Below are 15,083 nucleotides of genomic sequence, written 5' to 3' on the forward strand. Positions count from 1 at the left end.
TTATTCTACACAAATAAGCTCCAGTTAGTTCAGTACATCCATGCGGTCACCCTGATTTACTATACCTGTATTAACAATGTACCTGCATGCGACGGATGCTGTATGTTCATCTGACCTTTGGAACAGAACCATTTACATGCATTGTATGTACTGCTGATCTTTCTACCCACTGTTTACCTGAAGTGCATTTTGCTGGGCTTTAGCAGTTGATTCATAAAAGGCATACATAGAAGATGCTAAGTTAGATATACATAAATATTCATTTGAAACCTCACTTTTCATTAGTGTTTTAATTAAAAAGTTGATCACTTATTTGCAATAAAAATGCATAAACAACACAGAAGGCAACAGTTGTGTGTTCATACAGTTGGGTTAGAAAGGCTGATCGTTAGGTCACATTATCCAGGACAGGCAGCACAAGTCAATCTGGTGTTTTAAAAAAAAAAAAAAAAAAAAAAAAAAAACTGGGATGAAGGCGCAAGGCTGATGATGGGTGTGAAGCTAATCGCACAATGTCATACTGTCCCCTGGCGGACATACATAGTAAGGCAACATGACAAGGATTCTCATCTCGGCGGACAAACGGGCACATTTTCACAATTGATCGCATATAAAACTATTGTTCTCTTTTAACCAGCAACACTTACATTTCCCAAAACGTTTAAGGGTAGAACAATTTAGGTAATGTCTAGTCCGCATTTCAATAAAGTTCAGCTCTCAAAAATGATCAGATCCCAAGTCATTAAATTGACAGGCATGCAGCTCTGCACCACGGCTATACAAGGTTTGCATTAAAGAGTTCTTTCATTTTTCTATTTAAAAGTCAAAGTCATGTTTCTTCTTAAAAGTCAAGTGGGGGATATGGGGGTTTACCAAATGTACCATTATCATGTGATGTTAATGAGGCATCGTCCAATTGGACTGAATTATTAACAGATTGATGGAATAAAGCCACAAAGCTGGATAGACTACTACTTGACTTCCAGTTCTAAATCAAGTACAATACCAAACAATAGGCTCATGTAAAATAAAGGACTATAGGACATTTGGTCAGTACGGCTGGGAATGAATAATATACAATCACATATCTGACTACATGTATTAACTTCAGTTGTATTTGTTAACAATACATATGCTATTTATGTGGCAATACTGTGTGTTGACCTAATTTGGCACTCATTTGTTTTCCTGGCATAAACTATTACAACAGCAGTATATTATCGGCATGCTTTTCGTCACCTGCCCCACAAAAATGGATGAATCTAAATCTAGATGATGGCATTAGAAATTAGTTTAAGTCACAAGGAAGTCTATTATTTCCATGAAGATGTCATCAACTGAGGCTTGTAACTAAAATTTGGAAAAAATTGAAAAAATTGAAATTAAAACCACATCACATACCTGAAATCATACAGGACATGTTTCTCTTATCTTATGCTAGCAGGCTATTCCAATATTCCTGTCAGCATACCTTTGAATTTTCATTTTTCACAAATGGCTGGTTCCAGTATTTATCCCTCAAAATGTGCAAACACTCAGCTTCACGCCATGACGTAAGGTCGAGGTAGAGCAAGAGGAAGCAGCATGCCCAGGCCATGGCTTTTCCGTTCTTCTGAAGTTCACAGCAGAGTGGTTCAACACTGGCCGGTCACACTTTCCCATCAGGAGACAATTCGAATCCCAAAGTTCTTTTTCAGTTGCTCCAGGAACATGAATGTGAGCACTGTATGAGGAATCAAGCGGATCCCTGCTGGAACAAGGCCCTGACACACAATGTCAGCAGATCACTTTACAGTGCAGCTTAGAGAGGAAAAAGTCAAGTAACAACAATACTGCTGAGTCCTGTTATTTTCAAACAAAAGTGTCAGCACTACCTTATAAAATGCCAGGGGACCCAACTTGGCAGTTTCTTGTAAGCAATGCCGTACCCCCTGAAAGTAAACCTACACTGGTTAGATCAGTTCAAAATTACTGGATGAGAATGAAGAGGAAGTGGGCACTCACAGTATACTCTCCCTTTGAGTTCATGAGTCTCGTCTTAAGGACGTCAAGAGGCTGACAAAGGAACGTTGCACAGCCTCCCTGCACACATGAAAACACCAAAGAGCACGCTCTCAGATACATTTTGAGTACATGGTGAGCAAAGCATTTGATTAGCTCGATACTTACGGCAATGAAGCTGGAGAGGAAGTGTGTGAACATGTTATCTCCCAGCATTCCCGTTCCCAACACAAGCTGCTTGGCCTGGTCATAACATGCCAACTAATGGGTGGAGAAAAGATTAGTGAAATAACTCATCGGTTCTTTATCACCTCACATCTGAGTTGCAGACTGACAGCCACATACTGTAATTATCTCAGCCTCAAAAGTCAAATAAAAATATCCTAGGTCAGCATTGTCTGAGAATGTTCTTAGACTCAGTTTTATGAATATAAGGAGCCCTGGTAGTAATTTGTTAGGGCAATGCAAATATAGATGTATAGACACCATCATAAAGAATACGACACATTAGACACAAATAGAGACACAAACATGCCACTTCTTGCGTACACCAACAAGAATCTTGCCCCTGGCAATGGTTTTGCTTCAACAGCAGCCCTTGGTAATTCATGGTAAATTCAGAGCCTTCACTCTTTCATTTGAACGTACACTATAATGCAGACAAACGTGAAGCTCTTGCTGATTGCTCCATTCACTACTCATTAATATTTAAATGGAACCATTTCATCCACTTCTCAATTCATTTTAAAGATTGATTTAACAATAATGCATGAATGTGCCTTTAAATGACTTCAATCCAATTTAGTTATTATAATAGAGATGAGTAATGATTTTATATTAGTCATGTTTTGTTTAGTGTTTTAATTAGTTGGACAAAGTAAATTAAACATGAATTTTGAAGATGCCAAGAGGATGCATAAATTGGACTGCACAATAACTGGACTTGCCTGTCCCACGGTGACTAAGGCTCCTCTGCTGGACGCCATGGTGGCACCTGAGAAGAGCTTCCTCACACCCTCTGAGAGACAGCTCAGGTCAGAAACGATCAAGTTTTATTTTGCAGTCGCAGCACTCGTTATCCGTGCTCTTACCTTCTCTGAAGACTCTGAAGAGCCCATCGATGGCATGTTTGTAGCTAATGGAAGAAATCGCGTTTACGTAGGTGCACATAGAGGTTGAACATTAGGTCATTTCATACTTTGGTGACAATATGCATCACTTACTTTCTCCTGAGTTCAGCTGGTAGTTTCATGTCATTTTGCATCCTGGAAAACAAACATAAAGAAATAATATATAAATGATCAGACTTTACTTTAAAGCTAAGTGTGGTCAGGGCATGTTACCTGACATTCACCATGTCTGCTGGCGTGCCAACGAAGCCCCCAGTAAAACCTATTAAGGTACGATATATTGTTAGTTGATTGTTGTACGGTATTACTGAATGTAGCATATGAGTGGGTGTGCATGCACAGACCTCCAAACGCTCCCAACATGACTTTTTGGTAGAAAGGCATGGGGCCCTGGCTTTTGTTTCCAAGCATGTCCCTTACAGACTCATAGATGGCAAATCTGGTCAGCGAATAGGACATCTGAGCAGAAGAGGATGAAACAAATGAGACCTTAAGATACAAATCAACAACAAAAAAAAGGAAATTCTTTTCAATACATTGGCAATAACATGCACATAGCGCACCTGTCTGCAAAGGGAGGCAGAAAGTCCATTGTAAAGAGCAAGCACCCCATTGTTCTTCACCACATGGACAGCCATGCCAAACATTCTCTTCTTTACTTCCTGTTGCGTTTGGAGGTGCACCTGCAAACAACACACACACAACGCATGATAAACTTGAAATTAAAAACTAGTTCTTTCTCTTAAGTCAGTTGTTATCACCACTCTGTCTTGACTTCCCTCCCAGACAGAAGAGCTTTCAAAGACCACAAGCCATTTGACATCATATCATGAGCAAACTAGGTTACCTAATGAAAGAGAATGTGGTAACAGCTTCAGAGTAACGTAAGTTTTCTAAAGAGGATGTCCTGAGGGGGTCAGCAATTTCACAATGTGACCTTTGTCCTGCTAACGGAATTTCTGAGTCGTCACAGCAGTATTGCTGACAATCATTTGGTCTCCTCTGATAGATCTAAATTCTACACATATTTAAACCAAGTCAGATTGAAATGAAAAGCCACTAAATATTTTTAAGATTGGAAATTGCAGGTTTTGTATTTGTGGGTATAATAGACAGAAACACTGAATAGGGCTCTTTTCTAAAATAGAAGCCGGGTCCATATGCCTTTACTACATCCATAAAACACAGCATGTGGTGTGTATTCCATCCAAGATAAATTCCTTCTCCTGTGAAGTGTATATTTACTTTGAGCAGCCGAGACACATTACTCCCCTGGTCTATCACTCTAACTGCTTAACTACACTTCACTGTGTCACAAATGTAACAGTTACTTTTGCCCTACAACTGCTATTTTTTTTTTTTTTTTCTCAGAACAACTTTTAACATGCTGCAAAAAGCCCATGTCTCTTTAAATGCCCCCCTCCTCACTGCAAACCCACTGTCCTCTGATTGGTTTTCAGAAGTTGGCAAAGTGAAACGAAGCCTCTCTGCACTTTGGAAGAATGCCGGAAAAAGATGGCCAGGGACCAGACAAGTAAAAGTTGACTAAGCATATTTGGTTTAACTCTTCTTCTTCTGTCTCTTACAGTCTTAATGTGCAACGTGACTGGCTCCATAAAACTAAATGGATAACAGTGTGCAACAGATGACAAATAAACAATTCTTGCACAAAGCTGTTGAATAAGATAACTCATCTATAATGCAGCTTTGCTAATGTTCCAGTCGAACATAGAGCAAATTCCAATGAAAAGACAAGTGACCACATTAGGTCTCTTCACCAAACGTTAGTGATTATGTGCCTCATGTCAATAATTACACCTCACATGACCGCACCCACCCCCAGGGGCCAGTTTGTGTTGTCAAGGTCATGAGATGCAGCCTTTGCTATGTCATTGACATGCTAGTGTGCACTCTGGTAGTTTGCCCAGGAGCAATACATAAGAAGCAGCATAGATATACAGTAATTGATCATATGAAGCAATCAATCAATTAGGCACGGATGATAAAACTGCTATCAATTTAGGATTCAAGATTTTAGAGAATACTTGCGCATCACATAAATGATCTGAGTAAATGAGTCACACTGATTAAGGCTAGTGCTGCTCTTCTTTTGGCATTTCCTTAAATATTTTAAGTATTCCCAAAAGTTCATGAGAAGTTGCACAATAAATAAATAAATGAATAAATCAATGTAAAAACAAAAATAGTCATGAGCCTAGTTAAAAACTTAACGCAAGTAATGACTCAAATCCCCATATATCGTATAAAAAAACTCAAGACATATCAATAGGTTACAACAAATTACAAAGATAATGCACAACTTCGATTGACTGACAAGTATTTATTTGACGATATTTATTTTTGTAGCGGTTGTTCGTAGCAGTAAACAGGCTCACCGTTACACATGCAATTTGACTTGATTTTTTTTTGTTTGGTTTGTTTGTTTGCTATCATCTCACTGTTCAAAATAAAGATTTCAATCAATAAATCAAACTCCTCTTACATTTCATATTCAGACTCAGACTGTATTATGTTGTTAAGTGTAGAGTTGTCATACAATACCACAGGTCCACTCAATAGTAATTCCTGCACCCACATCACATGAGAAAACAAAGCATTGCATGTCTAACTAGGCTTCTTTTCCTGGGCCATTTTGTGAATCAGTCTGCCATTACTATTGTTATTGTTATTCTTGTGTTACCACCTGCACGACACCTGTGATCGTTTAGCCAAGTGCACTATGACAGACTAGTCACAGTAAACCCGATCGCTTTACACACTTTGTGCATCCCTCGCGTCAACGATATACAGATTAGAGAGGGAATGCTGTAAATCATGATTGTTGTTGAAAATAGCTGCAGGCTGTGTCAAGGCCTGCACCCCACGCCACCCCACTGGGAAAAGGGGGTCACCTAAAACCTCACCTTGAGGAGATCCAGAGGATGCGTGCAGCAGGCGGCTCCACAGGACGCCAAGCCGCCGAAATACCACCGCGACATCCGTTTCTCGGTCATGGCTGCGTCCTGTACCGTCTCACGGTGCAGCTACAGCGGTGGCAGCCTTCGTTGCTTCCCCGTCAGTCCGCTTGGATGGACTCTGCGCTACCACTGGTAATAGTGGTGGTAGTAGTAGGTGCACGTCCACGGACCCGCCGATAACCTCGTTAATCTTCAAACATTGTGCACTTTGGCTCCAGATGTACCGCGCACACTCCCGTCACATTTATGGAGCCGTACAGCGAGAGTGAGCGTGCATGCAGAGCACTTTACTGGTGTGCAGCGATTCAGGAAGCAGCTGAAATCCAGAGGGGAGGAGCAGCCAATTGACAGCGTGGACGCCGGAGCTGTCGACCCTCCCCTTGACAGTCGTGCCAAAGACCTCGCTGGACACACACACATGCAAACACACGCGCATGCACGCACGTAGCTCCATGCCACTTGTCACACACTTCACGGTCTTGTGTTGAGAATCTTAAAGAGGCATGTCCTCCGCCCTGCCGTGGGCCTCCATTTGTGTGCGATGTCTCTTTAAGAGGGCTCCCCAAGGTCTAAACCAGGGGTGGGCAAACTTTTTGACTTGCGGGCCGAATTGGGTTCTAAATTTTGACCGGGGGGGCCGAACCAGGAGCAGATGGATGTAGTGTTTGTGTGAAGTAATATAAACGACTTGTAAAGGTCATTGCATAAAAGGTTTTGGCCTTTAGTAGGTAGTAAAGCATGGATATTCAAAAAAAGTTTTTTTGAAAACAAATGCATTTATTAACAGCATTAAAAAAAAAAAACATCCCTAAAAAACTGCTATTTGGGGGGGGGGGGGGTTTAGGTTTCTCTCTGTTTCTCGAGATTCACGATATTAAATCCAGAGGCCCATCTAAGGCACAAGAGTGACATCTACCGTAAATTGTGTATATGGTGAAAAAATATATTCGACACAAACATTAAAATAGGTGATTTTGTTTGTTTATTGTAATAGGCTTTATTTATTATTGCTTTTCGCAGGCTAGCCGAATAACAATTATTTGCAAATAACAGGTGTGTTATTGAGTTGATCGTGTTTCTTGCAAAGTGTATCGGAATAATAATAATAACTCGGGATTGTTTTATCAACCGCGTGTAGGTCGACACTTTATTGACATTATTTCTACTATTTAGAATGTGATACAACAAAAATAATGAAATAATTACGGGAGGGCGAACAAAATCGCAATATATGCATAAAAAGCTTGAGTCTTTAATCAGCATAAAATGTCCACAAATTAACGGTTTACAGAAAATGTTTGGAAAATTGATAAATATGTAGATAGGTGGGTGGAGACGCATCCGGTCATCCGGTGTTTTTTTTTTTTTTTTTTTTTTTTTTTGCGCCGCAGTGATCACATGACTTTGGCTCATGACTTCCTGCTTTGTGTTTTGCTCCACGGTAGGGAAGACAAACGGATACTTTGGGCTGGCCAAAAAGAGCATATCCACTAAAAGCATCAGTGAGTGCGTGTGTGTGTTTGGCCATTAGTTCCAAATGCGATGCCAATGAAATGCCAGCTAGCCGCATGGCCTCTCTTCTTTTTCCCTATCAAAGAAGCTAACTGACGTTGCCATTAGCAGCAAGTGGTGCTGACACTCACCACTTTGTGTTTTTTGCCATTATGTCGAAATACACCAGCTTTCCTGAGCCAATGGACGATCACAACCCTTTCCAGGTGAGTGATATGCGACGGGGGGGGTAAAAAAGCTCCATTTAACAAACTTGGCACAAATATGGGTGGCGAGAAATAGTTGGCGCGTTGCCCCTCATCATGTGACACCATGTGGTTGCTTTTCCTGACTCCGTGTGTCCTCCTCAAGTTCTGGCCAGCAATCGATTGAGATTTTTGTTGTTGTCAGGACCCAGCAGTGACCCAACACAGCAGCAACACTGGCTATGCCACTTTGGACCTGTACAACCCATTTGAGGGCACGCCTGAGGTATGTCGCTTACTCTTGATTGCAAACGGATTTATTCTGCTTGGGAAAAGCTTGGTTTTATCTCCATCGATCCATCCGTCCGTCCATTTTCTGAACCGCTTTATCCTCACGAGGGTGGGTCGTGCCTATGCTGGAGGAGCCCAATGCCCATGTTGAGACTTTTATTGTGAAGCACCTTTTTGGTTAGACTCGTTTGTATTTCAGGCTCCACCTCCATACGAAGCCACCTCTCCCTCTGCTCCATCTGCGCCTGCACAGAGCCCACCTAGCCGGACGACGCCCACCGAGCCTCGTAACTATGGCTCGTATAACACCCGCAACGCCCAGGTAGAATTGACAGATGGACTTGTAAGAAAGCATCTGTTGATGATGATATACGTATGTCTTTCATCTGTCAGACGGCTACCACGACAGAGCTGATGAAGAAGCAAGAGGAGCTGGAGAGGAAAGCCCAGGAGCTGGAGAGGAGAGAGCGAGAGCTGCAGTCTCACACTTTGGGCCCTGGAGCCGGTAAGTTTGCCAGGACATTTCAAAAAAGCTTTTATGTCCCAAGGATTGGGGAACTGACTGGGGGTTCCTTCCATCTTTGTGCTGTGCTTCAGCTCGTCAGAATAACTGGCCTCCCCTGCCTTCGTACTGTCCCGTCGGCCCTTGCTTCTACCAGGACATCAACGTGGAGATTAGCCAGCGCTTCCAGCGAACCGTCACCAGCATGTATTACTTTTGGTTGTGTGAGTTTGTAATCATTTTGCTGCCGCTCGCTCGTAACCAAAATGGAATGATCAGAAATCGGAACGAGGAGAGTTGCCATAGGACTAACTGAGCAATATTCTTTGTCGTCGTCTGCATGCAGTCGGCACGGGAACTCTGCTCTTTAACCTGATCTCCTCGCTGGCCATGTTCTGCATCGACACTTCAGTCGGCGTCGGTCTCGGTCTTGCCATTCTCTGGGCGCTTCTTTTCACTCCGTGCTCCTTCGTCTGCTGGTATCGGCCCGCTTACAAAGCCTTCAGGTATTTATCTCCCTCTTAGGCCAAAATGGATGTCTCTTTCAATTCCTTTGTCATTCTGAAAGCATTCTTTTCCGTGTTCCCTCTAGGAGTGACAGCTCCTTCAACTTCTTTATTTTCTTTTTTGTTTTCTTTGCCCAAGTCATAGTTTACGTCATCATGACCATTGGCATCCCTGGATGGGGCTTCAGGTGATGACTCGGGGTGGGGGGGGGGGAGCGAGTGGCTGTCCTTCAATGAAAAAGAAAAGTATTCATGTACGCATCTTGCGTGCCTTTCAGTGGATGGATTGTGAGCTTGACTGCTCTCAAGCAAAGCGTCGCCGTCGGTGCCATCACCATGATGAACGCCATCCTATTTACCGCTCAGGCCGCCATTGGAGTGGTCATGCTGAAGAAGGTAATCATTGAAAAATGCTCAGCTCTGTCAATGCATCAAACGGTGGACTTGACTTTTCATCCGATCAAAGTGTCATCAGAATAAGAACTAAACCAAGAGGTCACGCCTAAGAAAGTGCGGCCAATAACGTCTAGTCTTTCCCCGCTCAGGTTCACGGTCTTTACAGGCAGACCGATGCCAGTTTCCAAAAGGCCCAGGCGGAATTTGCCACCGGAGTCATGTCCAATCAGGCCGTCCGCCAAGCTGCTGCCAGCGCCGCGAGCAACGCCGCTCAAGGGGCCTTCGCCGCACCCCGTTGATCACGAGGGACGTTCAGGGTGGGTGCGATTGAGAAAAGGATTGATCATGTTCATTTTCCCATTGTGGTGATTAGATTTCAATGGCTGCTGAACCCGACCGACCGACCGAGTCCCTGTAATTATCCCAAGGAAACCAAGCAAGTGCCGCGGCGAGACTATGGGCTTATATAATATGTGTATAAATAGGCCTTTGTGTTTATTAACAAGTCAACATTTATTCACACATGGCGTTGTATTAGTAAGCTGTCTGAAAGTTTGATTTATTGCAGTGAAGAAGCGTTTAAAGACAAGACTGCCAGATCTATCCTTCATCACCCGTGAGACAGGCTGTCTTGAGCTCATGCTAAAATGTTTACATTGAAACATCTAAATCCTAACGTACCAAATGGTACCTTTTTGTTGTATGAAACTAACAATGATGCTTATGTACGTATGTTGCAGCCAAAATGCTCACACACTGTAAGAAATTGTGTTTGGTGTCACACCGTTTCCTTGGTGCATCTTGTTAGAGATTTGCTCACTCCAACTTATTTTGCAAGAACCACACGGGAGACAGGCAAGTTCTTTTAGACACCTGCAGGTGGAGAGTTCACTCGCTCCAGAATGAAGTCTGAAAAGTCTCCTTCCTGCAAGGGCATATTTATTAGGAAGAACAGAGTGGGGGTGAGAGTGGACAGGTTTGGTGAACCCCCGGCCTCTGGTAAGATCAGAGCAGGGGGTGTTTTACGATGTTGTGGGAAACAGAACAACTTTGATTGCTTCCTCTGCAGCTGGTCACTCAAGCAGAGGAAGCAACCACTTTACTTTACTACGTTGTGAGAGCAAGACAAGATTGGTTAATCATTATAGTCTACATTCCAACATAATCCTATGATAAAGATAACCTGGAAAACCCTAACAATCATGACGTGCTTGCATAAACATGACGTACAGATCGGATACAAGAGCGACTTTTAAAAATATAATGCTGAAAGAAATGAATTGTTTATCTCAATCAATTGAAGTACAGCATGGAGTGAGCTGAATTGATGTCACATCCAGGTGAGCTATTAGCCAATAGAATAGAGACGCAAATGCAAGAAAGAGGAGTGGACGTATCCGACCTGGCTAACAGCGTCACACACGCAGAGTTCGTGCAGAAAGAAACAAACCATCTACACTCTAAACCATGATATCATACTTCTCAGCTAAAGACCTTGTGCTCTGCATTGTTAGAGATGTTCAACCTATACTCAGACATGCCAGACATCCTTAAATAGAGTAACTCTAATTTGGGTTTGTGTAAAATAGCCAACGTGTAGTAAAAGGTTGTGCATCATTAAAATGATGAATCTTCACAGCTGAGTGGTAATATACATATTTCGCACATGTATGGCGCGAGGCCCCCTCAGTGAGGCATTTCACCCTGGCCACCCCACTGAAAAATATCTGGCTACACCCCTGCTTGCAACAATACATAAATACATCATTACTAGATATATTTAAAGGAAAAAACATAACACAATGATTGCAGCTGTAAAAGTTAGAAACATGATCCGCTTGAAAAAATGCGGAGCCCTTTACATAGACTATCTCAAGCATTTTACACATTGCGGACAAAGAAATGTACTGATATTTTTCTCCCTGATCAAATTCTTTGCTGGTTTGATAGTATTTCGCTTTAGAGTTGAAATGATGCAAACGCCTTGTCCTCCAGCGTTATAAACAGCATGGTGTCAAACTGACTCCAAAGAAATGTGAGCTGTTCAGGCGCAAAGTCAAGTTCCGGGGGAAGGAAGTTGGTTGGTTGGTTGGTTGGTTTCGTCTCATATAGGTCGTTCATCCCCAACATCTCCTGTGAAGCATACCAGCTCTATAGCCTGCTCAGTCCTCCCAGTTAACCTGTGCATCAATGTTTGGCATTGCTGTTTTCTGTGCACAATCCTTCACCTGAAGTGATGAAATTATTTCATCAACTTCAATTGGAGAGCTCAGCTTTGATGTCTGCTGCCCTCGTGTGACGCAATTGATAATTACAGTAATTTATTATTCCTTGTTCAAATTCAGATGTGCATAAATTATATTGTATATTTGTTCGGTCTTTGACAGCCTCCTTTTATGTGACAAAACAACACCGTTCCTCATAAATGAAAATATGCAGTGATGCAATAATAACAATTTTGTTGTTTTCAGGACTATTCAAAATCACTGCGGACTCACACAGATATGTTTGTACATGTTTTATTAGATGCTAATTTTTTGTTATATAATCTGTGGTGCACAAACAAAAAAGAAGAACACACTGCAAGTCTTGACAATACCAAACGTCCAAATAACACTAATATTGGATTTCAAACGGGTAAATACATACTGCATCTATGTGGACTCCTGTATATACAGGTCCACTGATGCACGGACATTAGTAGTGAAAAGAAAAACATTTAAACAGTCCCTTTGTATAATATTATTTTATGTTAGATAAATTAATAAATTGGTTAAATGATGTATTCCAACAAAAAATATTTATTACATTTAATATATAATATAAAAAACTCAGAATTATTTCTGTTAAAGTAATATAGCTCAAATCTACATTTGTAAATAACACTTACATTTAAGGAAAATAATGACGAGTGAAAATAAGCCTAAAAAATAATTTAAAGTAATGACAATTCGACTGCTTCACCCTGAATAAAAAAAAATCACGATTGAACAAGAACAGTATTTGTTTCTCTCACTCTTTCATTCTCTCGCGCTCTGACATGAACACACATGCACAAATACATACCCAACACACACTTCCACAGACAATAAACCTCTGTGTGCTGTCAACCCACTCAAGTCACCATTACACACATGCAGAGGCTGAGCGAAATTTGACAAATGCACTTTATGCTACACACATTAGTAAACAGCACAGCAATTAACACCCTCATTCTCTCAAATAAAACCATTTATGAATTGAATTTTTTATCCTGATGTGATTTATGAGTAGTTCATGGAAAACAAAACATATGACGGTCAAAATTCAAACAGCTGGTACATCCGATAAAATCAAACACCTCTTAGACATAAGCTTTTTCCTGTGGCTTTGCTTCTGATCCCGCTGCCCCCGAATGTGGGTTATCTTTTGGCGCTCTTCTAACAGGCAGTGCTCCTCTTCCTTTTGGAGAAGAACCAACGTGCAGTAGCACGCCCCCTAGCAACAGAAGCACACTGGCCACCCAGCCCAGATAGAGCGCTGGTCCCAGCTCTCTCTTTAGAGGTGCTGCAACATTTTGATCGTAAAAGTCCCTGATGACTGCATAGGCGGTCCAACATATGGGAATCAAGAAAGCCAAACCAGCCACAATGAAGAGCACTCCTGCGAGCCTGCTCAGTCGATCCTTGAGCGCTTGGTTAGCATCACCAAGGCAGTGGGTGCACTTTGCCCCCATCACCCCGAGTAGGTGGGCCAGAATGCAGAGGAGCAGAGAGAGGACAGTGAGGCTCCGTGCGGCTTGAGTGGACGTGGGCAGAGCCAGCGTTGAGTCGTACGTCTTACACTGGATCTGGCCTGTGGTCTGAGATAGGCAGTTCATCCACAGTCCTTCCCACATCACCTGGGCGATCACCAGTTCCCCACCCACGAAGGCGGACACGCGCCACAGAGGCGCCGCGCACACCAGAATCCCACACACCCAGCCGAGCACTGTTAAAACCAAGCCCAGCAGCTGAAGACTCGTCGACGCCATCTTTGCTGGAAAAAGCCCAAGGTCTCACTTTGAAAGAACTCTCATACAAAACTCCCTAGGAAGCCTTAGCGTGAAGAAGTCCTGGAAAGATGCGTGAATGTCAAAAGAAACCCAGATGAGTCCACTTCTTCAATACAGTGATCTGCAGAGGTAACATGTATTGCCCATTTAAAATCAAACTTCAAAAATTGCATGTGAGTACTGAAAAGATTATGCTCCAAATCACAGCCATCAACAACAAAGCCTGTATGTCTCACGGTTGCTAAAAACAGGATCGAGTTGACATCAGGAACAATGGGATTGATAACTTCTCTATGATTTTCTGGCAGGGATTTAGGGTCAGATGAAAATTATAGTCTTTTCCTCTCCAAATTTCCAACCCTTGTCTCCTCGTTATTACAGTAGTGCCCTATCATTGCTTTACTATCACCAATCGCTCCTATGAGTCAGTATGTTCGAAACAGTACGAAGTGTTGCGGCAAATAAAAGTAAACTAAAAATTTGTAGAGTTAAGTTACTTGATAAAAAATAGCGAACCAATCTCTTTTCTAAAATGTATTAATCTAGTAAATGCAAGTTTCTTACCGTTTTGATTGGGTCAAATGTGAGTGTCCTCACAGTCTTTGACTCTTCTCTTATGACTGGCCAGATTATTTGCACAGGCCTCGTGCTGAGAAGTGTAGGAGGGCTGGAGTGTGTCATACTGCATACTTAATACTCACACGCAGAAAGTTATGCCACAAATGACAACACAAGGAGACTTTGTTAGAGACGCATGCTTCAGAAGAAAATCCCAATTATGTCATTTGTCCGAAGATAAAGTATTTGTTGTGCTAAGTTCATTTTATTTTCCTGAATTTTCTTGAAATGCTTTTTGTAAAATTAAGCATGGTGTTTAAAAGAAGAATGGTAATCTTGCGAAGTTCATGATCAAAGTTGTGGTTGAAATAAGCGGGTCAAAATACTATACAGGCCGAACTTTCAAATTCAGGTCCAGAAAATAGAGAGAGTGCCACAGTTTAAACAACTGGTGCTTTTATCAACCTTGACCTCATTTACTTGCCAGCTCAGTTGATTAGAAGTACCTGTGACTAAAGCCAAACTGTGGCAGACTTTTTACTTTTACTTATCCTACCAGAAAGAAACACTAAAACCCCAAAAAAAGCATATGCCTTTAAAATACTGTAAATATTTTTCTGACAATGTCAATAACATCAACAATATTATCTTTGTAAAGGCAAAATTCACATTCTGTTGGCCCTCATGTAATGGATAAATTCTGTGACCTCTTGCTGCACACTCATTGAAGTCACGAATAAGGTCACAGTAGTCTCAGTGGTCTCTCTCCCAGGAATCCAATCTTTTTCCTGCATTCTTATGTTTTGTGTTTGAGCGACGTATATTGTGAGGTTACTCCTCAGGATGTTTCCCCTCTCAGTCTTAAATACAAATGTCGGCCGACAGACATTAGCCATTGTCTTTCATTTCCTTAAGGGAAGCAAGCTTGTAATGTTTCTAAGTACAGCACATGACTGCTTCAATAAAGGATACGACGAAAATGATTATTTAG

At 41.9% G+C, this 15,083-nt stretch overlaps 3 protein-coding genes across 5 annotated transcripts; 1 reads left to right on the forward strand and 2 right to left on the reverse strand.

Moving 5' to 3' along the window:
• Positions 1 to 271: 271 nt before the first annotated feature.
• On the reverse strand, positions 272 to 6,573 carry slc25a10b (solute carrier family 25 member 10b). The gene is made up of 11 exons (XM_049720377.2): positions 6,056 to 6,573; positions 3,695 to 3,814; positions 3,476 to 3,590; positions 3,345 to 3,393; positions 3,225 to 3,266; positions 3,093 to 3,136; positions 2,949 to 3,019; positions 2,170 to 2,262; positions 2,005 to 2,082; positions 1,875 to 1,931; positions 272 to 1,763 (listed from the first exon to the last, which is right to left on the reverse strand). Exons 1-11 carry the CDS (start codon positions 6,143 to 6,145, stop codon positions 1,662 to 1,664), a joined length of 861 nt encoding a protein of 286 aa, XP_049576334.1. The 5' UTR covers positions 6,146 to 6,573; the 3' UTR covers positions 272 to 1,661.
• A 910-nt stretch (positions 6,574 to 7,483) lies between these two features.
• Positions 7,484 to 11,137, forward strand: scamp3 (secretory carrier membrane protein 3). 2 transcript variants are annotated; one of them, XM_049720279.2, is made up of 10 exons: positions 7,484 to 7,611; positions 7,707 to 7,827; positions 8,012 to 8,092; positions 8,297 to 8,419; positions 8,491 to 8,602; positions 8,695 to 8,823; positions 8,946 to 9,105; positions 9,192 to 9,293; positions 9,384 to 9,501; positions 9,651 to 11,137. In XM_049720279.2, the coding sequence occupies exons 2-10, from the start codon at positions 7,774 to 7,776 to the stop codon at positions 9,798 to 9,800; spliced, it is 1,029 nt and encodes a 342-aa protein (XP_049576236.1). In that variant the 5' UTR covers positions 7,484 to 7,611; positions 7,707 to 7,773; the 3' UTR covers positions 9,801 to 11,137. The 2 variants fall into 2 exon arrangements, with proteins under 2 accessions (XP_049576236.1, XP_049576237.1); XM_049720280.1 differs by having other exon boundaries at positions 7,502 to 7,611; positions 7,791 to 7,827.
• An 867-nt stretch (positions 11,138 to 12,004) lies between these two features.
• Positions 12,005 to 14,406, reverse strand: LOC125968837 (claudin-9-like). 2 transcript variants are annotated; one of them, XM_049720285.2, is made up of 2 exons: positions 14,099 to 14,406; positions 12,005 to 13,594 (listed from the first exon to the last, which is right to left on the reverse strand). In XM_049720285.2, exon 2 carries the CDS (start codon positions 13,511 to 13,513, stop codon positions 12,845 to 12,847), a length of 669 nt encoding a protein of 222 aa, XP_049576242.1. In that variant the 5' UTR covers positions 13,514 to 13,594; positions 14,099 to 14,406; the 3' UTR covers positions 12,005 to 12,844. The 2 variants fall into 2 exon arrangements, with proteins under 2 accessions (XP_049576242.1, XP_049576240.1); XM_049720283.2 differs by having other exon boundaries at positions 12,005 to 13,655; positions 14,099 to 14,405.
• Between the last annotated feature and the right edge of the window lie 677 nt (positions 14,407 to 15,083).

The sequence above is a fragment of the Syngnathus scovelli genome, chromosome 5 (assembly GCF_024217435.2).
Source record: "Syngnathus scovelli strain Florida chromosome 5, RoL_Ssco_1.2, whole genome shotgun sequence".
Taxonomy (NCBI): Eukaryota; Metazoa; Chordata; class Actinopteri; order Syngnathiformes; family Syngnathidae; genus Syngnathus; species Syngnathus scovelli.

Bases quoted from the DNA above. Each gene is read 5' to 3' on its own strand.
- slc25a10b (XM_049720377.2), bottom strand. From the start codon at position 6,145: ATGACCGAGAAACGGATGTCGCGGTGGTATTTCGGCGGCTTGGCGTCC. The intron at 3,591-3,694 runs GTGCGCTATGTG...TCTTCTGCTCAG, and splicing joins CTGCCTCCCTTTGCAGACAG to ATGTCCTATTCGCTGACCAG. The intron at 1,764-1,874 runs GTAGTGCTGACA...ATTGTGTGTCAG, and splicing joins GTCCCCTGGCATTTTATAAG to GGCCTTGTTCCAGCAGGGAT.
- scamp3 (XM_049720279.2), top strand. From the start codon at position 7,774: ATGTCGAAATACACCAGCTTTCCTGAGCCAATGGACGATCACAACCCT. The intron at 7,828-8,011 runs GTGAGTGATATG...TGTTGTTGTCAG, and splicing joins ACGATCACAACCCTTTCCAG to GACCCAGCAGTGACCCAACA. The intron at 8,603-8,694 runs GTAAGTTTGCCA...GCTGTGCTTCAG, and splicing joins CACTTTGGGCCCTGGAGCCG to CTCGTCAGAATAACTGGCCT.
- LOC125968837 (XM_049720285.2), bottom strand. From the start codon at position 13,513: ATGGCGTCGACGAGTCTTCAGCTGCTGGGCTTGGTTTTAACAGTGCTC.